This window comes from Thalia democratica, chromosome 9 (assembly GCF_965202585.1).
Source record: "Thalia democratica chromosome 9, ktThaDemo2.hap1.1, whole genome shotgun sequence".
NCBI lineage: Eukaryota > Metazoa > Chordata > Thaliacea > Salpida > Salpidae > Thalia > Thalia democratica.
In genome coordinates, this window is record NC_139173.1 from 23,791,123 (window position 1) to 23,816,822 (window position 25,700).

General features: G+C 31.6%; 1 protein-coding gene across 1 annotated transcript in view; it reads left to right on the top strand.

The window, feature by feature from the left end:
* LOC145843868 (uncharacterized) overlaps positions 1-23,452 on the top strand; it is a 40,780-nt gene extending 17,328 nt beyond the window's left edge. Inside the window, exons 12-20 of the mRNA XM_082951125.1 lie at positions 1,085-1,140; positions 1,613-1,667; positions 1,889-1,962; positions 11,142-11,350; positions 14,806-14,956; positions 15,114-15,207; positions 18,503-18,682; positions 19,585-19,717; positions 19,943-23,452. Coding sequence (XP_082807251.1) covers positions 1,085-1,140; positions 1,613-1,667; positions 1,889-1,962; positions 11,142-11,350; positions 14,806-14,956; positions 15,114-15,207; positions 18,503-18,682; positions 19,585-19,717; positions 19,943-20,073 — 1,083 coding nt within the window. The 3' untranslated portion in view covers positions 20,074-23,452. The remainder of the gene's footprint in view (positions 1-1,084; positions 1,141-1,612; positions 1,668-1,888; positions 1,963-11,141; positions 11,351-14,805; positions 14,957-15,113; positions 15,208-18,502; positions 18,683-19,584; positions 19,718-19,942) is intronic.
* Positions 23,453-25,700: the final 2,248 nt, after the last annotated feature.

Sequence of the window (25,700 nt, forward strand, 5' to 3'; positions counted from 1 at the left end):
ACAAATTAAATTTTGAGTTCAATAATTTTCAATAAAAAGTACAACACTTAGTTTCGACTAGTCAATTTAAAAATATTTCCTCTAACTCGCGTCAATTGCCGAACAGGTGAATTTAAATGAATCGTGTGCATTTTAATTGGCCTTCAAAATAATTAGCTAACGCTTTCTTGTTATTTTCATTTTTACCAAACGGGTTTCACTCATAAACTGCTCGAAACTAATTGCGCATTACCATTGAATTAAATTTGAAGTAAAAAATGCTCATTGATGGCAGCTGCCGCATACACAGAACGAGTGCAGCAATAATCAACATGATACTTAAGACTGGTATTTTTTCGATAAACGTTCGTTTAATTGTTTTTAAACAACACAACTTGAAAAGTGTTGGTGTTTTTTTATTTTTCTCGATGTTTTTTTATTTGCAGAGCAAGGCAAATATTTACTTTTTTATTAATAGCCATCTTCTATAAATATCAAGTTTTAGTTAAGCCAATTGAATTAAATTTTGTATTGAAAAAATAATTGTAAAAGAAATATAGATTTTTATGCTAAATGTAAAACATATAATTTTTTAAATTTTAATATACAATTTGTAACAATTAATTTTTAAACAAGTCAAAGTTTGCTGCAGATTAATATTACCAGATTAAAAAGTTATAAAATATTGTAACGCATTGTTATTGTTTTACACATAAGGAAGTATTTATAAAAAGCCTCTCTTGTTAATAAGCTTTTGTTTCAATGCGCTGCTTTTTATGTAACGTTTTGTTGCTGCTCACACAAATGCAGGTTTGATAACAAAGCAGCCGTCATGAGTTGCCTTTTAGTTTTGATTTTGATTGATTTAAGTGTAAAAAAACAGCTAATTGAATGCAGTTTTTTTAATGACTTTAAAAGGGTTTTATATGAAAAAAAGATTACATAAATTTCCATATAAAAGGTACACGTGAACTTAATTATAAATTTAAAATTAAACATGTTACGATTTAGTTAATTAGTATAAATAAGTTTTATTATTATTGTCATCTATAAAAATGTATTTAGTTGCTTACTATAAAAAGCTGACAATTTTTTTCTTTTCCAGGAAGAAAATGTTTTAGTGAGCAACACAAATTCTTTCAAGAAGAAAAACAGACTGCAGTAAGTTTCCATAATTGCTAAAATCTAATTATATTTTGTTTATTCCGTGCAAAAATACTTTAAATTCTCAAAATGTTTAAACATAAAACTGATGTTAAGTCATTTTTAACGTCATAATCCGCTACTAATTGCTCGCTGAAGGTTTGAGTGATACCTGCTAATTGGTTAAGTTAATTCTTCGATTTGTCATTTTATTTTTTAGATTTATTCTTGCATGTTAAAAACTTTAAAAAAAATAAAAGTTGGTAGTCAAATAAGTGGTAATAAATTATGTTAAAAGCAATTTAAACAAAGGTTAGTAAAAATTAAAATTTACATTTTAACCGTTTGAGAAAAGTTACCAAGAGAAAAAGATTCATTAATCGAAACAGTCATTAAACGATTAATTAAATTAATATTTTAATTTTAAGACAATAATATTCTCATCATCACAGGAACTTTGCTTCTTTACAAAAATATCTTATTTTCGCAGGAACGGCTTCGAGGAGGCGGCAGACGAGAGCGTCAGCGGTTGGCAGCAGCAAAAGGTTAGAATCAATGAGATTACCCAACACACACTTCTGTGTGTGTTTAAAGAACTTTTTATAGTCGATCATTAATTATTTAAGCGACGCTTCGAAACTGGTGAACATTTGATGCGGAAGCGCGCGCGCGTGTAATTTAAGAGTTTTCAAGTTTAATTTGCTTTGTTTGTTAATATTTCATCTCAGCCTTTTTGTTCGCCTCTAACCGAAAATTCCTTCCACAGCCGCAGATCTCCTTCCAGTCCGGTCAGTTCAGGAACGACGCTAGGAGCGATTACAACGTTGAAGACGTTATAAGGTTTTTTTTTGATCATTTATTTTTTAATTATAAATAAATTCAGATTTTTGTGCTTTTTTTAGATGCAAACCTTTAAACGTATGAATTTTTAATAACGTAAAATCGTTTCTCACCATTAAATAATTTCCTGCATAATATAGTATATTGTCACTGGTAGTTTTTTCTGTACAACTGTCATAAAATGACTAGATATTTTCTAAAGATATAGATGTTTGATTAGATGTCTCAAGTTTTCTCTTCTGTGCTCAGAAAAGTTCTTGTTTGAATTTTCGAAATGTAGTATATCTTTTATCTGGGAACGAATTATACAAAAAATTGTATTTACTTATATTAGTCTAGTTTATATATTGTGATTGTTAATATTATATATTAGTATATTCTTGAAGATACTTATTTGATAGCCATTAGTAACAACCATTTAATTATTTTCGATACCAGTTAAAACACCAAAAGGTTGCATCAAAGTATTGATTAAATATTTTTTGTATCAATACTGCTTTATAGATTTCTGTATGCATGTTAATAATTAGTAAAACTTATTGTTTTAATAGTTTTTTCTAAATCTTTCTGGCTGCCACAAAAAATTTAAGAACAGTAAAAATATAGTAAAACTAGGATACCTTTTTTTAGATTTAAATTTGGCATGTAAGTTATAACTATGAAAAAAAAATCTTGTGTAAGTTTTTAATACTTACCTGTATTACTCTTTTAAAAATTATTCTAGTAAACTTAAACTCACCCAACAACAAAATTATCACACAGAATGACACTATCAGGGTTGCCACTTTACCTGGAAAAACCTGGAATTTGACAATGTAGGCAAAAAAAAAAAACTGGAATAACCTGGAGTTTTTAACAATTTCAACATCTTAAGTAGTAAAATTCTGATTTGTCACAAAAAATCCATCATACAGATAAACAATTTTTTCATCATCAACTTTTTTTTTATTAAAACCACTTTTAAAGTAGCTTTACAGTATATTTTAAATATTTTTATACTGTTTAACACAGTGTCTTACCTTAAACTTAACTTTAGACTAAAAAATATGTACTTTTAAAAACCTGGATGAAAAAACGAGTGGCAACCCTGTGAAACCAGAGGAGGTTGGCATGCCAACTTCCAAGGGTTTGTTTAGGAGGGTAGGAGGGTCAATGGTGGACTCATGGCTAAGAGGTCTTTGGCTCTGAATGCGAGCACTCTTAGCCCGAGTTTGAATCCTAGTGTCTGGAAGACACTCTGGGTTTGGACTGACCCGTGACATAGTTTAATTTTACTTTAATAAAAATTATTTAATAATATAAAATACAAAATAGTTGAAATAAATTTATATACTAAAAACTTAATAGTAAACCAATTTGTACCAAAATATAAAAAACTTAAAATGAACAAGGTAGTTAAAATTAGACAAAAAATTACAATAAAAACTCAGGTATGAAAAAAATCAATAAAATTTTATAAATTGTTATAAAATTTTATACAATGTTAACAAAATTCAAGAAAATACTTAAATTTGTCTAAAAACAATTTAAGTATCTTACTTATAAAAAAAAGTCAATAAAATTAGTCACTAGCACTCAGGAAAAGTTGATTCTGTTGGAAGACAATAAACTTCACTTCAATTCTTTCCTCAGAACTCAGACCACTCACTCTAACAATGTCCCAAGCTTACAATACTCTTTTACTTGACTGAACTATTGTTATAGCAACAATTTCAAATTTAGCTTTCCGAACAACAAAGTGTTTCCGATTAAAAAATAGAAAATTGGAATAAAATAACGTATCGTTACATTACTTTTCCTCTCTTTTTTTTTTTTTTTTTTTTTTTTTTAACATGCACCTATCTAATGAAGTATTGTTCTCAAAACAGTAAAACATATAAAAACACGCTAGTAAAGATGTGCAGTAACATCCCGCTTTCCTTCCTCACTCTCTTTAAGGAAAGAAAAGAATACATAGGTAACAAAAAACAAAATATGTATAAATAACGTCATACTAAGATTATCGACAAAATAAATAAACCAAAATAACAATCATGGCGACAAAACCCATAAAATCAAATACAGTTACACATAACATTACGGTCATGTAAAATGTCAAACTTCTGAACATAAATCAATAAATTCCATAGAACAGCAATTAATAAAGTTTTCATTTTTTTTGTTGTGTTTTAGGGAATTTTTTCAATGTTTACAGTTGTTGTTAAATTTGCTTGGTTACTGTAAGTTACACAAGCAAGATTTCATTATTTATTTAAACTTCCCAACACAACAAAAGCAAACAAAAAATTAGTTTTTTTATAAAATAAAATTTTAGAATAAATCTCTATTTTTGATATTTTTTTTGTGTGTTAATAAAATAATCATAAAGCCAAAATTTAAGATTTTGTTTCAAAAATTGTCATAAATTTAACAAGCAATAATTGTATTTAATAGTTCAACTTAGATACAAAAAAGTAAGAATAAAAAAAAAAAAAGTAAAAAAAAAAAAAAAATCTTATTATCTTGTTATAAGTTAGCTTATATTTAGATAAACAAATCAACTCAAAAACAAAGCACATTTAAAACACAGAAATTTTTTATCCCAAATTACAAATAACTTGTTTAAAATTTTTTAAAATAATTATAAGGATAAAATAGCTCAAAAAGAAATATTAATAATTTTGGATATTAAATAAAAAAAATAATTGTTACAGTCCAAACCCAAAATAATCCACCATACCATTGACCATGTCCTACTCCTCTGAACTATGGGTCTCTGCATAATTAACTGGCCCATGTGGTCTTAAATTATAACTATTAATACCTTCCAATTCATCAGTAAGATTTAACGGACCAACATAAGCTTTAGTATTTCCAATTGATACTTTCACAACTTGAGAATTTTTTATTATGTACAAAGAATGTTCTGTTGATTTATTTCTTACCACTTCGTATGGTCCTTCATACAACTTATCTAATTTCTTTCTGTTATTCTTTTTCAACCAAACATATCTACAATTAAAAAGGCCTGGCTGATAAAAAGGTGCATCATTTTTAGTTTTTCTGAACTTGCGGCTGATATCTGCCATGGAATTTACAAAGACCGCACATTCAATAGGAGATGGTCTGGTGATTTGATGAATTTCATCAACTTCATCAAAAAGAAGTCGGCCACTTAAATTTAAAGAGCATCCAAATGCATACTGGGCCGGGGTGTAAGGGGAACCTTCAATAAGTGAGTTGTTAATGGTGCAAGTAATTAATGGGAGGTGAAGAGCCCAATTTGTTTTGTCTTCAAGTGAACGAAAAGCCACATTGATTGTTCTATTCTGTCTTTCAACATAACCATTTGTCTGAGGCGTTCTTGAAGAGGTAAACCTTTGCTCAATTCCCAATTGTTTACACGCCTCTTGCAATAAAAAATTTTTAAATTCTTTACCGTTATCTGAAAGAACAACCTGAGGTACTCCATAATGCCCTACCCAGTTTTGTATAAAGGCATCCCTAACAGTTATTGCTGTTTTATCTGGTATGGGAGCTGTTACCAATAACCCAGTTGCTCTATCTTTTATCATTAGAACATATTGATAGTCAACTGACTTATCCAATGGGCCTATAAGGTCTAAATGTAAAAATTGGAAACGTTGCGTGTTATTGGGAAAAAAACCTATGTTTGGCCTGTTATGTCTAGAAACTTTTGTCTGCTGACACGTGGCGCAGTTATTAACCCAGTGACTGATGTCATTCCTTAACTTAGGCCACCAGAAAGTTCTAGCTATGGCTTCAATGGACTTCTCAATACCCAAGTGAAGCCTGTTATGGGCTGCGTTGTACGCAGTCAGACGCAACGACTCAGGCAATATGACACGTTTAATTCCATCTTCTATAAAGAAAGCCATGTTTTCGTTTGTTGTGAACTGGACTTCTTTCTTTAAGAGGCGTGCTTGGTCAATAAGGCCTGGCTCCCTCCTTTGGAAAATTGCAATTGCCTCCCTATCCAAAGTTTTAGGGCTAACAGATTCTACATCTGAGCTTGAAATATCTAAATCATAAACTTCTGGAGTTATTAATTGCTCACTATTATCAAAATCATCTATGTCCAGCTCACTGTCACTAGAATCAGATTCCGAACTACACAAGTAATCCGGATCCTCTTGGTGTGCTCTAACATGCATGGCTGTAATCTGAGGCGGCCTGCTTAGAGCATCTGCAACTGTGTTGTTGGATCCGGCTATGTGTGCTACTTCTGGATCAAACTCTTTTATCAGCATGATGTACCGTTGTTCCATAGGTGACTGATCTTTTAGAGTATTGTTAATGGCCCCAACCAATGCCTTGTTATCCGTCCTTATCAACAACCTCCTGCCAAGAATTCTATATTGAAAGTGTTTCAAGCTTAAATAAAGGGCACGAAGTTCCTTATAAAAAGTTGACCTAACAGTCTTAAGTGGTGGCAATTTCTTTGAAAAAAATGCCAAAGGACGCATCTCCCCATTCTTGCCTTCCTGCTCGAGGACTGCGCCAACATGGGTATCAGATGCATCTGAAAATAGCATAAGTGGTTTGTTATGATCTTCATAAGACAAGGTAGTCGTATGTGCTAAAATAGCCTTTGTGTTTTCAAAGGCTTGAATATGCCTATCTTTAAGGTTTATTTTAGCACGATTAGTAGATTTTGGACCTCCAGATAACTCATTGAGAGGTGCAGTTATTTCGGCAATCTTTGGAACAAAACGATGATAGTAATTCGCAAGACCTAAAAAACGTTTTAGGTCTCTTCGTGTGGTGGGAATAGGGTATTCCCGAATAGCCTCAACCTTTGAGTCTAAGACATTAAGTCCTTCAATGCTAACAGAATGACCTAAAAAATCTAGTTTTGTTTTAGCAAGATTGCATTTTTTTGTATTTAGATATAATCCATTGTCAGACAATATCTTAAAAACTGTCTTCAGATGAGAGATATGATCTTCCTCAGTTTTGGAAAAAATCAATATGTCATCCAGATAAATAAATGTAAAAGTTTGACAAGAAATAAAAATACTTTCCATCATCTGCTGAAATCTGGTAGGGGCATTTTTCAAGCCAAACGTGCAACGTTTTGGAATGAAAACTCCTTTATGCGTGATTATTGCAGCATACTTTTGAGAACTTATTTCTATTGGCAAGCTGTAATAAGCTTCTTTTAGGTCCAGGGTAGAGAAAACAAATGTACCTCCTGGAATGATTTCAGACAGTTCGTCTATACGAGGTAGCGGATAAGATAAAGGACGTGTATGTGAATTTAGAATAGTGTAGTCAATGCAGACACGATAAGTCTTATCTTTCTTGGGTACACAAGTAACTGGAGAAGCACATGTATCCCCACTACCCCGGACTACAGCACCTCTCTCTAATAGATCAAAGAAATGATCTTTAATTACTTCTCTTGTACCACCGCATCTCCTGGCCTTGGTCATTTTAGGACAATAATTATCGACTATTATCTCTAGGGAATGATTGTGCTTTGGTGGTACAGTATAGTCAGGTTTCTTAGTAATTTCTGGAAATTTAGCAAGTAAGGCCTTACATCTTTCTTCTAAAGAATTTTTGCCTGAGTTTATCAGTTCGACACTGTTGATTGATGCAACTACAGGGCTGGGAAAGTCTGAAGCCACAAGGAGTTTTGTCGTCCGGCCTGAAATTGCGGAGCGTAATTGTGACTTGGCTGGCAGTATTTCTAATTCATTCGCTTTTAGAAAATCAAGTCCAATGATACCATAACCCCTTGACTCTGGAGTTATCCAAAAGATATGTGTGAAATTACCTAGTTCACTAACATTAACTTCTATATCTGCACTCCCAACTGGGTGAATTACTGAGTCGCCTATTCCTTGGATACTCTTGCTATTAGGGAGAAAATATTTGTTAATACCATTAGTTAATGACTTCGGTAAAAGTGATATCTCACTTCCAGAATCAATTAAAAATATAACATTTGTATTCAAATCTGCAACAAACTGAAGATTTTGGGGCAAATTATTAGGGTCAACAAAAGAGTTTTTGACCAATTTGAAAGTCCAGCGCAATGGACGCTCGGGAGACTGTTTAACAGTCTCTGTAAGAGGACTTTTAATCCCGCCATCTGATCCTCTCACTGCGACGAAGACGGGAAGTCGTTTTTTGATGGACGTTGAGCTCTAATACCTGCCATTTCACACGTCCCCGGGGCAGCGCATTCATAGGCGTTATTCCCAAACTTTCTATGTCTGTGACAGAGAGTACTTGAAGTCTCGTTGTTGCCTGTATTGTTGTGATTCCTATTATTTTGTCTGCCTTGATACCCATTGACAACAGGGGTATTGTTTTGGTGTGTCCGACCCTGGAAATTATCTCTAGGGTGGCCAATGACTCTAGTATCAGGAATAAAATTACAATCTTGATGGCCAAAATAGTTGTTTGCATTATTTTGGTAGCCAGAGTTTCGGTCTATATGTCTATAGCTATTCATGTGATAGTTAGATTTACTCTTTCTTTGACTTGGTCTATTAACATTGTAATTAATATTCCTTGAAGCCTCTATACTACGTTGGTGATTGGCATCACAAATATCCCTGCAACGACGCTTAAAATTTTCTATATCTAAGCTTAAGACTTCTCTCATTTTACCTTTTAAGTGTTCAGGAGCTAGGTGAATGTATAAAAACTTTCTTAAAGTGTTAGAGTCCTTCATTTCTGCCTCCCACTTCGTGACTTCTAGTTCCAAAGCTTGGCCGTTTAGATTGTTGAAATCAGGTCTAGGCAGAAGAACTCTACCAAGCTGACCATCCCTATTTGACAAGTAATCAATAAGACTCTTGTAACAACGTCTCCCATACTCGACAGTAGTGTAGAAATTTCTTATATCTTTATGTGGCCAGACTGAAGTCAAAATTTGGTAGCGCAATTGAGAGTCAAAAATTTCAAGACTTCGGCACATATCTTCAAAATAGCTTATTTCATCTCTAGGGTTAGCGGTAATATCTATCTTAATAATAGATTTAAGTTCAGAGATCCTATTGCTTAAATTGAATCCCCTATAACCACCCCCTGGCAAGTTAAAGTCAACAATGTTATTGAAATTTGAGTCAGGCTTGGAAGTTGTCCTCATTGAGTTATTATCAATATGATTATATTCACCCCTGGCATTCACTAACCCATTGATTATTTTAGTTCTACTAGGACAGGTCTGCTGTAGAGGATCTCTGCAACTGGCTTGCATGTCAAGCTCAAGGTCATGTGCTTCTTTGTTTATTGACAACAAAGTTTTTTTTCTTTTTTGTAACTTTAACTCTTTGAGACGTTTAGCTTGACGCTCAATTTCTAACTCAACCATCTGTAATTCTTGCTCAGTTGTTGCAGATGCTAAGTTGTCTGAGTTTATGGCTTGACTAATGTCTCGTACCTCACTGGACACTTGGTAGGGTAAACAGACCTTAGTACCTAAGTGGGTAGAATTAGTTGTGTTGTGATACCCACCTATATTATGCATGCTTGAATTAACCTTGATGTCAGGCTGAAACTGGCCCACTATGGCTTGTTGACTGTAATTTTGATTGTGATTTATTTTAGTATTAATATTAATGGTATATGGTATATAATCATTATGGGTATCATGCATGAAGCTAGCCATGGTATGATCTGTGTGAAAATGTTGAGGGTCTTTACAACTTGTGTTAGGGTTGGGTAGGTTGTCTTTTAGTGTCAGATGTGACTTACTTTCCCCTACTATTGTTTGTACATTGTTAATATCATTTTTAGTAAATAACAAATTGTTCTGAGTTGTGATGGCCAAATCTGAATTTGGTGAAAAACATGGATCAATTTGACTGGTATGGTAAGACCCACTTAAACTTATGTTAGGTTGATGTGTATGACTGACCGAAAGGTCGTTATTCTTGTTCTCGAGGACGCCAATGAAACCAGAGGAGGTTGGCATGCCAACTTCCAAGGGTTTGTTTAGGAGGGTAGGAGGGTCAATGGTGGACTCATGGCTAAGAGGTCTTTGGCTCTGAATGCGAGCACTCTTAGCCCGAGTTTGAATCCTAGTGTCTGGAAGACACTCTGGGTTTGGACTGACCCGTGACATAGTTTAATTTTACTTTAATAAAAATTATTTAATAATATAAAATACAAAATAGTTGAAATAAATTTATATACTAAAAACTTAATAGTAAACCAATTTGTAACAAAATATAAAAAACTTAAAATGAACAAGGTAGTTAAAATTAGACAAAAAATTACAATAAAAACTCAGGTATGAAAAAAATCAATAAAATTTTATAAATTGTTATAAAATTTTATACAATGTTAACAAAATTCAAGAAAATACTTAAATTTGTCTAAAAACAATTTAAGTATCTTACTTATAAAAAAAAGTCAATAAAATTAGTCACTAGCACTCAGGAAAAGTTGATTCTGTTGGAAGACAATAAACTTCACTTCAATTCTTTCCTCAGAACTCAGACCACTCACTCTAACAATGTCCCAAGCTTACAATACTCTTTTACTTGACTGAACTATTGTTATAGCAACAATTTCAAATTTAGCTTTCCGAACAACAAAGTGTTTCCGATTAAAAAATAGAAAATTGGAATAAAATAACGTATCGTTACACCTGCACTATCTGCAAAAAAAAATATTAAACACATTTCAAAGTCCCTTTGTGCATCAACAAAGACAAAAGGACATTGTGTTGAAAGTGAAAAGCAGTTTTTCTAAATCTTTCTTTAAAAAAATATTCTAATAAACTTTTATTTACTTTACAACAAAATTGTCGCGTAAAAGGATGTTCTTCAACAAAAAATATAAAAAATTGACACTTAAATAGTCTCCTTCTGTTACACCCACAAAGACAAGGACAGCATGCTAATTAGAAATAAATATTTGTGTTTTTTAAAACTATTTTTCTTGTTTGAAAAAACTGAAAATAAAATTAAACACATTTTAAATTTCCTTTCTACATCAGTAAAGACCAAAGGACATTATGTTAGTTAAAACATGGTTTACCTGGAATTTGACAATTTAGGCAAAAAAAAAAACGTGGAAAACCTGGAATTTGAGAAATTTTGAAAAGCGAAGGACATTGTGCTAAAAGTGAAAAGTACTTTTTCTAAACTAACTTCCTCCAACTAACCCCCGACTCGACGTAAATATTTGTATTTCTAACACTATCTTTCTCGCAGAACTTACGACTCGACGCGGTTCATCAAGGACGCGAGGGACGCGAAGCACCGTGCCGACGGCCTGCAGAAGGTGCTGACGGAGCTGGGCAAGCAGAAGCACCCGGACCACGGCAGGATTTTGCGGGTGGAGGTGGAGAGGGTGTGGAGTTACTTCAACGCGTCGCTCAAGTACTCCATCGGCGGCTACAAGATGGACATCGGGGAGGAAGGTGGGTGTTTGTTACGGTATATTATCAAAATCCACCCAATTTTTATTTTAAATATTTTGTTATTTATTTTATATATTTTTAATTTATTTTTTACTATCACTGTTACCCCTAACCCTTACCCTCGACAGGTAAGCGGTTCTCGAATTTCAATGGGTGGATTTTGAACGTGTCCCATTTTTGTAGATGTTGTATTTGACTGTTTTATTATCAAGTTATATTGATTTAGTAATTCAATATTCGATAAGTTTCCTGTTTAAAAGAAAAAGTGACGATCAAATAGTTTTTCTTTTTGTATTTTTTGTTAATTTATTTGTTTTCGAGAAACGTACTGAAGTAACAGGAAGTTATATATTTACTATAACGGATACAAATATAAAATTTTTATTTTCAATGAAATGAAAAGTGACAGTTTGATGTTTTGAGGCGAGAACGTTATGCAACTCGTTTTGTTTACCCGTGCATATGCAACAACTTCAAGTACATCAAAACTTGTTTACTTTTACAAGTTATACTTATACAACCCTGGGTTTCCAAAATAAGTTAATTTCAAATAGTTTTGTTCAATTTTCTTTTCAGTTAAAAATAAACTTAAGTTTTATGTTGAATTGAGATTTTTTAAGAACGTTGCCTAAATGTTTAAGATATCACAGATATTATTCCAGATAAAGCCAAATTAATACATTTCTCCAAAAGCACCTTAAAAACTTGTTTTTCAAGTAGTATTATAAACTTTATACACTTTTACCACTAATTCAACTGGGTTCAGTTTGAATGTGTAGAATAAATAAACACCAAGTTTTAGTTATGAAAGTAAGTATTGTTTTAAGTCAAATGTCTTTGATTTTTTTCATTAAATATTCATTATTATTTGAACTTTTTTTTGCCTCGCGGCAACTATTAGCAGTTTTGCATATAGTTTTTATTTGTTGTGTATTCAAAATTTATGCAGATTATTTTGTTTTAATTGAGGTTTACAACTTTAAAGCAAACTTAATAGATTAAATTAGTTTAAGTTTACACAAGTAAACTTACTTATTAAAACAACTCAAAATTAAGCAACTCAATTTGAGCGCATGCACTAACAGCACTTAATTACATAATCTGTTTATTGTTTGCTTCTTGAAAAAATGTACATATTTGGTAATGAGTTCTGGTAATTAGCAAAAAATAACAATTACTCTTCGAACTCGCCCAGTCTTACGACAAAATGTTAATCGTTTTGATGTTTTAAATCTTGTTTGCGTGTTGAACAGTTTATGCGGGTTCGAACAAATCGTTAATAAAAGGAGTTAGCGCTGAATTGCGATAAGAATTATTCTCTCTCGCTTTCATACACTTTCCTGTCTTGGCTGAGTGCTTTTCGTTGAGCATTTTTCTCATATTTCTGTTGGCGCATCGCAGCGATTTGATGATCAAACGAGCGTTGATTTTTCGTCGATTGTTTTTGCAGATGTCGTATTAAAAAATAAAAAAAAAACTTGCAATCCGCTTAATGCGTTTTAAAGCTTTTAATCTGTACTTTCGTCAAGTTCAACGGTTTCACCTTGCAAATCGTCATTTATCAAATTTATGACCTTTGTTTATCGGAATACGTAATTTTTGATTTATCGCCCAAAGTTTTATATATTTTTAAAAGTTTACAGACTTGTTTATGGGAAACAGCGTGAAACCAAAACAAACCAAAATTCCTTAAATAGATAAGTTTCGTTGAGTTAGAAACTTTAAAAGATTAATTAATCATTAAAACAAAGCAAAACTAGTTATTTAACTTTTTTCGTTTAAAGTAAGTATGTAAGTGCTTTTAGTTCAAGCGAGTTAAAAACAAGCAATTAAAATTTCCCAACTTGTTTATGGTTTCGGTTAAAACAAACCACTTTATTTTTTCTCACTCATCAGATTATTTATTTTATTTCCATCTTTTACTTGTGATTTTTGTTTACAAAAAAAAAATGGTAATCAATCCGCTAATCAGCGCTTCACTCTCTTGACACGAGATCAAAAACATTAGAGAGCACAAAAGCATTAAGCCTTCAAAAAATGAAACCTCTCAGCTCTTGCGGTTAAAATCAGTTCGTGTAACACAAAAAGCATTAAAAGTGAAACAGAAAAGTTTACCAAACGAGAGAGTGAGAGAGTGGCAATAAGTTGGTGGCAGCGGATTAGCGTTGAGATAAAAAGAAGAAACAAAAAGCGCGAAGTTTCTTGCGTGGAAAGCTGGAGATGGTGTATTTATAAGGTGCCTCGTTGCGAGCATACTCGAGCAGATTGGTCGAGAAGCGAGTGGGCAACGTCGGTGCCATCTGCCTTTGAAATCTCCACTGCAAGACTTCCAATTCCATTTGCAAGACGAACATGAGAGTCGCCCCTTTGTGATTGGACGCTTTGACTTTCTCCCAACCGAGAAGAGCGTCACGCGCGCGTTGAGAAGGAATTAAAAAATTACCTCGCCGTTTCAGTCAAGTTCTTTCATTTTAATCTTTCTACAGTCAATGGTTCAGTTGCTTTTGCTTTTTCTCGCTTCACCCTGATTTGTTTTGACCTTTGAGCTCGGTGGTGTTGTTTTTGTTTACTATTGGATACTTTCGTCTTGCGATCTGTAGACTTTCGCTCGGGTTTAATTACACACGCCGTTCGTAGTTAAAGTTCGTATTTGCGCTCAAATTACCGATAACACGATAAAGTGAACCATTTTAATTGTATTGCAACTTCAATTGTTTTTTATGCCACCAATCCGGCGATGACTAATCCGAGTTGAAGCTCCAATTTTTCCTGCTAATCTGCAACAACAAAAGTTGTTTACTCTTCAAAAGGTGACTGTTTGAACTTTCAAGTTTTTCACAGCAGTTCGGGCCAGACGCGTAATTCAATAATGCAAATGATATTATATTGTTAAACCTTGTGCACTGTTTTTTTATTAAGATGATATAGTGCAACTTAGCATGAAAACTTATAATATTATGATATTATTCTGCCCTTTTTGATATTTCTGACAATTTCAAGTGTTTTTGCCGACAAGCACACTTGACATTTGTACATGAATTGTTTACTTATACTTGATGTACTTTCACTTTATACATTGTCGTGTTTTATAATGTTATAAAAAATTTCCTTAATTTAAATTGCTTATTATGATAAATATGTATATGTTGTTGTTGTAAAACTAATGTTTTAATAGTATATAAACCTAAAATTTAGTCTGTTGTACAAGCTATATCTTATATATTAATATAATAATAATCTTAATATTACATCAGCTAAAACTTTTCTAGCATTTTTTTTGTGTATTGATAATATCAACGTATGTATGCTTAAGACTATCAAGTAAATGAGTAATAAACAGTGCAAATAACGCACAGTTAATTTTTAATTATTAACTGCACTTAAAATTTGCATTGATTTTAAGTTCACTAGTTCAATACATTCATATAAAGTTATTTTCGACTTTATTTCAACAGGCTACGAAAAATACGAAAGCAAAAACACCCTTTCGATCTACAAGTCCACTATTGATATTTTAAATTTCGTCAAAGACTCCATCAAAAAAATTCAAAAAAAATCAATGATTTCAAGTTTAAAAAATCAGCTCAATCGATTATACGTATTTTGGTGAGTTTCTTTTCTCAATTTTTTATTTTTAGCTCTATTTGCGCTAAAACATAAGACTGAAACTATTTTTTCTCACAAAATTTTTATCACCTAATTAGCACTTGTTTTGCTTTGAAAACGCTGTCTCTTTCTGAAAATTCAAAACTTTTTTATTCAGTTTGAAAGCGGTGTCGGTGCTCAGCATGCACGTTTACAAGATTCAGAAGGACTACGGCAGGCACTTGATTGGAAAGATCAAGAACGTTATGAGCGTTAGTTTTTGCATACTTGGAATTACACACACTTTGTATAGAGGTGTTTTAATTATTAGGTGTTGAAATGTTAACTATAATTACAACTAGCTAACCAGTTCTTGTAGTTTTGCACTTCTCTAAAACTTAAGCAACTGTAATTTTTAATTGGTAGTAGTTATTTTATAACTTACATTTCTATTTAAAACTAGTTATGTCTTGGTTGCTTTTCTTATGTAAAGTATTATTCTTAAAATCTCATAAGTTGGTGATTGAACAGCTATGAAGAAAATAAAACTGAAGTTATAATTTAATTTAAAAAGATAGGTAGATCATTGCAAAATTTTATAAATTGTTTAATTTTCATAGATTTGTTTATGAGAAATAGCGTGAAATCAAAACAAATCTAAATTCTTCAAACTGACAAATTTTGTTTTGGTAGAAATTATAAAAATTAAGTTAATGACCTTTTTTACAAGCTTATTAACTATTTATCATTTTTTACCAGCCAAACATGTGTTTTTAGTTGAAACAGGTTAAAAATTATCAATTTTGATTTTGTTTTGGTTAAAAGTTTTTTTTTTTTCTTATTTTAAACCATTTGTTTACTTTTAGCTAAAATAACATTCTGCTTTCCATCTTTTACACGTAAAGTTAAGAAAAATAAAAAAAAAGTGATAAAGATTTACTTGTAGCTTATAACTAAAGAAACTGTTAAAAAGGTTTTTTTAACATGAAAATTTACTTTGGTTTTGTGTCAAGTCAACGTTTTAAAACCTTTAGGCTTCAAAAAGACAACTTAACAGAAATAAGTAATCATACATAATTTATTGATAATTCTTAATAGAGCCAGGCTAGCAGCAGCACAAATGTGCAAGTCGAGTTCACTGCATGTTAAACACGTTCACTAAATCTTTTAAAGCTGCTTCGTCATTTCATACCTTGCTTGCTCGCATTACGTCTGCGTAGTATTTTAAGATCTTTTGTAACTTCGCTTTATATTAAAATCATATTTGCTTTGTAGGTATTATGTGTGTGATAAAAAATTGAATTTTTGTCTAACTTCCGGTCTTTGTTATATCAGAATGAAAAATGCTTAAAAAGCTTTGGGCTTTATTGTTATTTATAATTAGAATAAGTACTTTAAAAACATTTGTAACAGCTTTCGCTTTAACTCTATTAAAATCATATCTGCGCAAAAAAATGTAAGTGTGAGATGAAAAATAGAATTTTTATCTAATTTCCGGCCTTTCTTATATCACAATGAAAAAAGCTCAGTTGAGTAATCGAAAAGCTTTGGATTAGTTGTTACTTATATTTAGAATAACCTATTTGTGTTTTAAATGTATTTAAAAATCTGTTTTAATTTAACTTCATTTGTGTGGTCTTGTCTGCAGAAAACATATGCTTTGTATAAAGCAGGTTTTGTATACTTGAACAAAACTTTTTTGTGGAAAAATAAAAGTAGTTTAAGTTTTGTTTTTTTATTGTATATGATAACAAAGTGTGTATACGTATAAAAGTTGTCCAAAGTTTGTATTAGTTTTCAATAAAACTTATATTAATTCAAGTATATAACTGATTGAGTTTAATCAATTTTTAATTTATAACTTTTAATTTAATATATAACTTACAACAGTAGTTGAACCTAAGAATATTCAATGTTCACACTAAGTTATTACGCAAAACTTTTTAAAGAGACTTACTTGTACTATTATATAACATGCTATTTACAACACTTTGAATTATTTTAAAAGTTATATGCAAATTATGTAAACATTTTGTTATTGATTAACTTGTATATATATATAAAATACACATTAACTGAAATAGCTCCATTGTTAACAATATGTTCTATGCTCACTTTTAATGTGCACTTTGAAAAATAATGGTTTAGAAGGTTGAAAAATTTACATGTTATTATTTTAATTTTATAATAGCATATAATTTATTTGACACCATATTAACTTTGATTAAAGCCTAATAGTTGAGTTGTGAATAAATATAAATTCATAGCAATTGAAATAGCTCCATTTACATGATGTTTTCCCTGCTCACCAATGTGCTTTGCATTTTTCAAAACAGTTTCTTCTCATTTAGAAAATTTACAAAAGTTTCTTTCAGATGTACGTTGAACTTAAAAATTAAGATTTTATCAAGCTCATATATTGATCCATAAAAATAAGTATTAACAAGCCGCTCACTTTCATTTATTTTTTTATAACTTATAACTATTATTAACTTAGTTTTAAGTTTGATCATTATTTTAAAATTATTAGTTTTTACCGACATAAATAAGCTTGAATCTAAACTTTCTTGGAAAAACGATGCAATTAAAGCGTTATGCAACCGTTTTGCCACGAAGTAAAACTTAAATCTTTTTCGCATTTTCCATCATCCTTATCTTTTTACTTAGATGTTCCCACTTTAATGAAATAAAAAGAGTTTCTTTTAAGTTTTACTTATTGCAACTCTTTTTGTTAAGACTGATGTATTTTAAAGTTCTTTAAGTCTATAAGTTAGTTTATACTGTTAAAAAATTATTTTAGTATAAATTACGTAATGAATATTTAGTCATCAAAATTGGACATTGTCAAACAATACAAAACATCTTGTTTATGTCATATTTAATTTAATGTATATAAAAAACAAACTTGAAAGCTTGATCAATCAAAACACTTAATTATGACATAAAATGTTTTGTTTTGTCTAACAATGTCCAACTTTGATGAAAAAATATTACATTACGTACCTAATACAAAATATAATAAGACTTTTACTGTTTTTATCACTTTTTCTGAATAAAAATACAAAAAGTCTGTTAGTTAACAAAAATAACATTTTTAAGAGAATGACAACTTCAGTCTTCACTAACATAAAGTTTAGATTAACTACGCACTTTTTCTTAATTTTACTAAAACACTAACAAAACTAGACTTCTGCTTAAACGTCAGTATTCTAGATAGAATAGCCTGCCGCACAAAATAATAATAAATCATATAAGATAATTAAGTAAAGGACTGGTTCATAGACACCAGCATGGCGTAAAGCCAAAAATAGTCAAAAAAAAAAACTACAAGTTGTAAGGTTATTGACAGGTTTCAGTCTGCCTCACAAACATAAAGTCGAAATTAAGCTAACATATTACGTGGCATGGATATTACTAAAATTTCAATCTAACTCAACTTTAACCTCAGTATTTAAATCTAAAGGGCAAAGACAGCAACGTAGTTGCCGAAGTGTACTGACTAAACAAACATGAGTACAAAAAAACTAGCAACTGCGGACACAAATAAAACCATTTTTTGTTTTACAGAACTCGAAGAGCAACGCGGGCCATATGACGTCACAGTTGGGCGATGAGAAAGTGGCGGACAGCCCCGCCATGCCCATGCTGCCCCAGTCCTCCCCGATGCTCAACCAGCCTGGCCCCAGTCCGGCGGCGGGTAGCACGTGCTCCAGCAACACCAGCGAACACGTGTCCAGCTCCACTCAGGTATTTGAATTTGTAAAATAAGTAATCATCAGAATATTTTGCTTGCTTAAGTGTAAAAGTTTTGGTCTAAGTATTTTGCTTGCTCAAAATTTTTGTTTTTTTTGTATTTGTTCATAAAACAGTTTCAGATATTTTTTGTTGTAGATGTTTTTTTTTTGAAGTAGTCAAACCTGGTTAATAAAAATTTACTTTTAGAGGTTTAGTTGCGTAACAAAACACCTGTTTTTGCGTGACAGTCGGGTCAACGCTAACATTCTGAGTTAATCTGTTTTTTTAAAACACATACTTCTTTCGTTAAATCACCTAATTTCTTCGCGGTGACAATTTTTTCACTCTGAATGTTTTCGTACGTGTGTGTGTACAAAGTTGAATGTTCTTCACGCTCGAGCGAACATGCGCACTCGCTTGTTTGTTTTGTCTCAGGCTTTGCACTTGATATGTTACACATCTAATTACTTTCTTCCTTCTTTATAGTGTGTGGTTTTAATAAAAAACACAAACTTCAGTGTATCTACTTTTACGGAGAAAAGTTGCCATAGTTTGATTTTTTGTCAATCTATAGGTTTCAAATACTATGTTTTTCTATTTTTAAATCTCCATGCATCTAGTATTGATAAGTTAGAGGCAAAAAAATATAAAATTTAGTACTGCAAGACTTAAAAACAATCATTTATAACGGTTATACTTTTGAAAAAAATTTAAATTCACTTCAATTATTAAAATATGGAGTACTTGAATGCTTTATTTTATGCATTTGAGCCAGAAAATTTCTGACACATAATAAAATTATTTTTTCATATTGATAACTTGAGCAATGTAATAACTGTGGAGATAAAAAGTTTAATAAATAAAAATATATTTAGTTGTTTAGTAACACTAAATACTAACTTATTACTTGACAGATAAAGACGGGGTCGCTGCTGGTCCCCGATAAGTTGGACAGGTACCTGGTCGAATACGAGGACGTCAACAAGCACCTGCCGAACGCGATCAACATGTGGCAGGAAGCTACTGAACTGCAGTTTTCAGACCAAGGTTACTTTTGTTTAATTTCTCTATGTGAACAAGTTGTTGAGTATTAAAAACATTTGAGTTTATAGAACTCTATGCCAATGGGTTTAAACGTTTTCCCAGTGTATGAATTAATCAAAACGTTTGTACCTGTTGGCAACAACAAATGCTTAACTAAACGAAGTAACACTAAAACTAAACCCTCTTGCTGCCTGAAATTATTTTCAATACAAATGTTATTATCAACAGAGTTCTTCCACAACTTCAGCAAGATTGCCAACAAGGAGTTAAGCCTGTTCAGCTCGGTGAAGGACATGTACGTCCACATGCTCAAGTTCGCCGACCAGCACCAGCCCAAGCCGACCGTTGCGGGTCGGTAATTATCCGTAATTTTCTTCCCCGTTTACATCTCTTTAATTCCCTGCTTTCATCTCTTTTTTTGTTTACTTCCCGCGTTTTAGATTGGTTTAAATATTAATACTGTGTGTGTAATTCACAGTGTTTTCATTTAAAGAGTGTAAATAAAAATGGGGTTGTTTTTGAGATAGATAGAGAGCACGAACCACACTGTGAATATAGAATATTAAAAAACGCATGCTGATATTCGAGTTGTAAGATTCCCTTCACAAGACGTCAAAAACACAGTAGATGAATGTCAAACTAGTTGATATGCTCAAAAATTACAATGTGCAAAGCGTCTCGTGCTAATAACTCGTTTCTCATTACTCATCGGGCAGTGTCAAATTAAATAACTTGAATTTTACATCCACATTTTCATTAGAACTAACCCTTAGCAGGAGAATAAATAGGCGCATTGCCCATTTTTTATTGTGTGTATTTACTACTAAAACAACGAGCAAAACGGCTGGAACAGAACTATTCGGGGTATATTGCTTTCAAAAGACGTCTCTGAGGTTTGCTCTCTACTGTTACATGGTCGAAAAGTTTGTCTACTTGATATTAAAAAACCAAAACTGCCAAACACATAACCAACATGTTTTATTGATTCGCAACGGTGCAAAGTAACAGATTAAAACAAGTAGTAAACTCACATGTATGACAAACACAACTATTTTTAATTGTTTCCAATTTCCATTTAAGTAACAACTCTGTCACGTTTGCGAGGCACGTACAGTTTTAAAAAAAAACACGAATTTCAATTTCTCTTTGCCACACTGAAATATGTAACATCTTGTGAGCTGAAAAAAGCTGTTTGTTGTGTAAAAAATTGCAGTATGTTCGAACACTTTCAGAGGTGTTACAATGAAATATAATTACTTTTTATTACAAAAAAATGCGGTAAAAATTTTTGCACAAAAGCACAAAACTCCATTGCGAATTTATGACGAGAAGAATTTTTTCCAAGGGATTAAAGTAAAAATTGCTTGAAAATAAAACAGCTAGTTGTCATTTGAGCATTTACAAAAACACATATACTGACAGCGAACAGACAATTGTGAAATTTTACATATGAATATATATATATAAATGTAATTCAGGTGATACTTTGATTTTATTCAGACCAATTGATTGTCACATCTTTGCAACGGCGGAATGAAGTGATTTATTATATTAAGTATGTTTCGGTTTTTTTATTTTGAATAATTTCCAATGTTTCGTATGAATTTTTATAAAACCCTAAAAAAAAGTGGTGCTGGTTAATTGAAAAGATAAAAACAAAATTTTTCTGTTTGTCGTTATGTTGGAACTTTTTTTTAAATCAATTAATCCTTTTCTACTTATTTTACTACTTATATACATACTTTCGTGGTTAAGCTTTACTTTCAACAATTGGTGTTCGTTGCGTTTAACTTCTTCTGCATATATTAGTTTTTCCGCCACAGAGACTTTATTTTTCATGAAAAAAAATGTTTTATTTAATCTTCTTCCTCTTGTTTGCTGTCGGTTTGAAGAAACTTACGTTTACAATATCTACAATGTTTATTTTTCCAGTGCACTTTTTTTTGACCGTCGTTTTTTTCCTTTCCTTTGTTTTTCTCTACTTTCCATGCCGTTTCAAAAAAAAATCTAAAATCGCCTTGGAAGGTGCAACAGCTGATGGCGATTCAAAAAAAAAAGTCCAGAGTTTATTTTTACATTTTCCACCCCGCCATTTGTAAGTTGTGTCTCTCTTTGAACCCTCTTTGTGAATTCCTTATATACGCGTTCGATGTAAAGTTCAATCCAGTAACGACGTTTCAATTATTATGCTCATCTGCCTTCGCGTCACGCTAAACAGAAAGACAAATCTTCACCACCGCAACAGAGCGCGACGTTTCAAACGTTGAATTTGACGCCAGGTCTGTTGCTTCGCAGAGCCTTCCGCCAACGAAGGCATCTTCTCCATTCGGGGGAATGACCGTTGGCAGATGATTCTGGTCGTCTGTGAAATTGCGCAGCGGTACTCGGAACAGTTTTTACAGCCGTCTTCTTCACACACTCGTCGTCTGTATCAGTAGGTCAATTGTCCACGGTGCCTTCGTACTTTTTCTCTGCAAATTTCTTTGACTGAAAACTGTTTTAATGTGCGTCGTTTATTAACCATGTGTGTGGAAAAAGTGTGTTTTCCGGTTGATCATTCAGTGGTAGAACATTATATTGTAGCTGCTTTAACAAAGTGTAAACGCGGGCATCACCTCGCAGTTGTTTGTAACGTCAATTTCCCAGCCATATACAGTTAGAAAATATGCTATACACCAACTCAATATTTAGTACCCCGGAAAATTACCAAAAACAACCCAGTGAAGAAAATATTAGCTGGCAGCACCTCCGCAGTTGCTGTTCCGTCCAAAAACAAACAGCTTTTTTTTCTGGAGTTGAAAAAAAAACAGCTTTTCGTCTTGCTACTCTCTCTCCGGTGACCAAGTGACTTTAAGATTGCTTCTCTCTTTCGATCGTCGGCCGTCAACGTTAGCACCCTGAAAATATTTGGCCAAAAATCAGTGAATTGAGAGAGAGGGGCTCCAAAAAGGTGTACTGATTTCCACTGAAAAATTTCCTCTCATTGCTGTTGGAGTTATTTATTGCGACTCATATGTATTGTGTGTTACGACGGGGGTGGGTTTCCTGCGGTTTTCTAGCACAAAAATTAAAAGTGTTTTCGGCTCGCGCCACGCCGACTCTGCTGGGAACTTCCCGCGAACGAGAACGCACGGGAGTCGGGTCTTCAGATGCAAGTTTTTTACTTTTCTCCTGTTGTGTGCGTGTCGGTGAACTCACTTACGTATTAAAACTTTTTACTTTTTTTCTGGCCTACGCTGTGTAATGTTGTAATCTATCTATCTATACATATATACAAATTGGGTTTATTTGAGACTGCTTTATATTTATTTATTTATTCTACAAAAGTCTTCTTCTCTTTCTTCTTGTTTTTCTCACAACTCCTCGCGTGTCTTCGACCCACTACCTGACTCCGTGCCTACAAAGTGTCGTCCTTTTTTCGCAATACGAAAAAAAACGGCAAAAAAAAACAGTTTGTTTTTCGAAATGCATTAGAAAAAAAAAGTGTCGAGTTGCAAGTACGGCGTCCGACCGAACCGTTTGAAAAACGTTGGTTTTTGACGCGATTTTCCCGATTTTCCTCTCCTGTTTTCTTTGGTAGCTAGGTATATGTGATAGTTGAATGTTCAAATTTCGTCTTTCATTTAAATTTTTATGTTTGTATTGCGCTTTTCATCTTCGCACTCTCTTCTCTCGGATGTAAGTTGTTATCTTAATTGATATTTTCCTAGAGCTTACAGCAAATAAACTTATGATAAAATCCAAACTTGTGTTTTTTTTGTGAAATATAAGTATACTTTTGTGATATATTTATTTGTTTAATCCACTTATATAGATGTTAAGTTTGAAATTCTTTTGAAATATCCTGTTACATTTATTCAAGATTTTTCAGATAAAATTTTTAGTTGAAAAAAATATTAGAATTACAAGTGTTTGTCCACTAAAAATGTAATCCTCATATTTTAGAAATAAAGTATTCTTATGAGACAAACTTAACCATCAATCAGTTTTAAGTAAATTTCTAAGTATAACCGCACTACAATTTAAACCTCAATTTTATTAAAACATTTGTAAGTTTTTTATATAGATTTAAAGAACCTTTTCAAAAATTGTAAGCGGATTATCACTAAACAAAAACTTTTCAAGCATATTTTTTAATGATTTTTGTGGTTAATTAGCACTTTAAAAATAATAAAAAATGGCATTTATAAATATGATGATGTAAATAATATGTATTTAATTTATAAATCATAAATTTGTATGCTAAATACTGTTCACATAGTCGTAAAAAACTTGTAAGGAGAAAAAAAAGTTGCAACTTAAAGTTAGACAAAATGCAAATTGCTAATTTAATGATTTATAGCTAATTTAAAGTTATTATTTATATTAATATTTTTAAAACACAAAAAAAACTTAATTGAATAAAAACCTCCTCAGTTATTAATAGGGTAACATTTAATTTACAGGGTTCGTGCGCGTCAGGCTAAGTCAGGCTAAATCAGGCTAAATCAGTTTTTTTGAAAAAAGTTGAAAAACGTCAGGCTAAATCAGTTTTTGTGTTTAAAAAATTGAGAATCTCAGTTTTTGTCAGTTCAAATGCATGAAATTTTTTTAATTAAGATCAAATTGAGATGTGAATTTATTTCTAAATAAAGATTTAGTTATTAAAGACAAAATCAGTCAGTATTTGTAAAAATAAGTGCTTAAAACCTTTTGTTGAATCTCTAAAATAATTTTAAGAATCTTCATTATTTTGTTTTTAGTAGATTATATACGTCATAACTATAAAAATTCATAAAAAAGTACAGTTTAAACATTACAGTTTAGTTCAACAACTTGACTGTTTGTTTGAATTTGTTTACATGAGCTTTGTTTTTCAGAGCTTAGTTGGTTAAACTGTTTTAATTTCTAATATAAAGGCTCTATACCAAATACATTATAGTTTGTTCACATATTTTATTTTCTGTTTATTCAAAGTTATTAGAGATATTCACAAGACTAAAAAATTACTTATGTAATATCATGATTATTTTAGTTAGTTATTTTAAAAATTAAGATGCTTTAATAATAACATAAAGTTTTTGAGAGATGTGTTTAATTACATTTTGTTTTTCTTTTACAGACTTATTCACATATCTGTTTTAATAAAAGCTTCTGGTCCATTCATGTAACTTATAATTGACAAATTCAAGTACTAATTGACACGAACCTTGTATATGGGTGATAAGTTGTGGATGTAACTAACCCCAAAATTTAATAAAGGTATGAATTCATTGAAGCAGAAATTCTAATGACCAGTTAAAAATATTCAAGTTGCTGGGTAAGGGATTGATAGATGTTGAAAAATAATTCATTTAAATTTTTATTTTCTTTAAAAGTAGTTTTGTGAATACTTTTATTGCGTTAATTTGCTAATTAAGACCCCCCGATACCCAAAATGCCTTCTGAAGGTGATTTTTTCTACTTTGAAAAAATGTCAGGCTAAATAGGTCTCTGTCAGGCTAAATGAAAAGGAATTTCGCGCACGAACCCTGAATTTAGTATGCTTGTCTTTTTATATAAATCTTGAATTGAAAAACTAAAAATTCAAGATATAAAAACACATTTATTAAAACAAAATATTCAAATCGCAACAACTATTTTATAATAATTTTAAAAACCTCTAGCTTGTAATTTTGCTGATATTGACCAGCAAGAGAAACTAAAATAAATTTTAAAGAACATAAAAATAATTAAGTTTAAGCGGTATTTACAAATATTATCTTTCATTTACTAATGTAGTTCTGTTCTTTGCTCATTTTTTTATCTTGACTAAAATATCTTCATTTAAACTGTTATAAGAAGATTTCCACATTTAGGTGCATTGTTCACCTTAAATGATAGCTTTTTAACTTTTCACTTATTTTGAATTGAAACCAAAATTTTATAAGAATAATACTATTATTGTATGTTTACTGTATTACTTTTTAATCTAAAGAATATAACAACTGAAAAAGTTTTTGTTAAT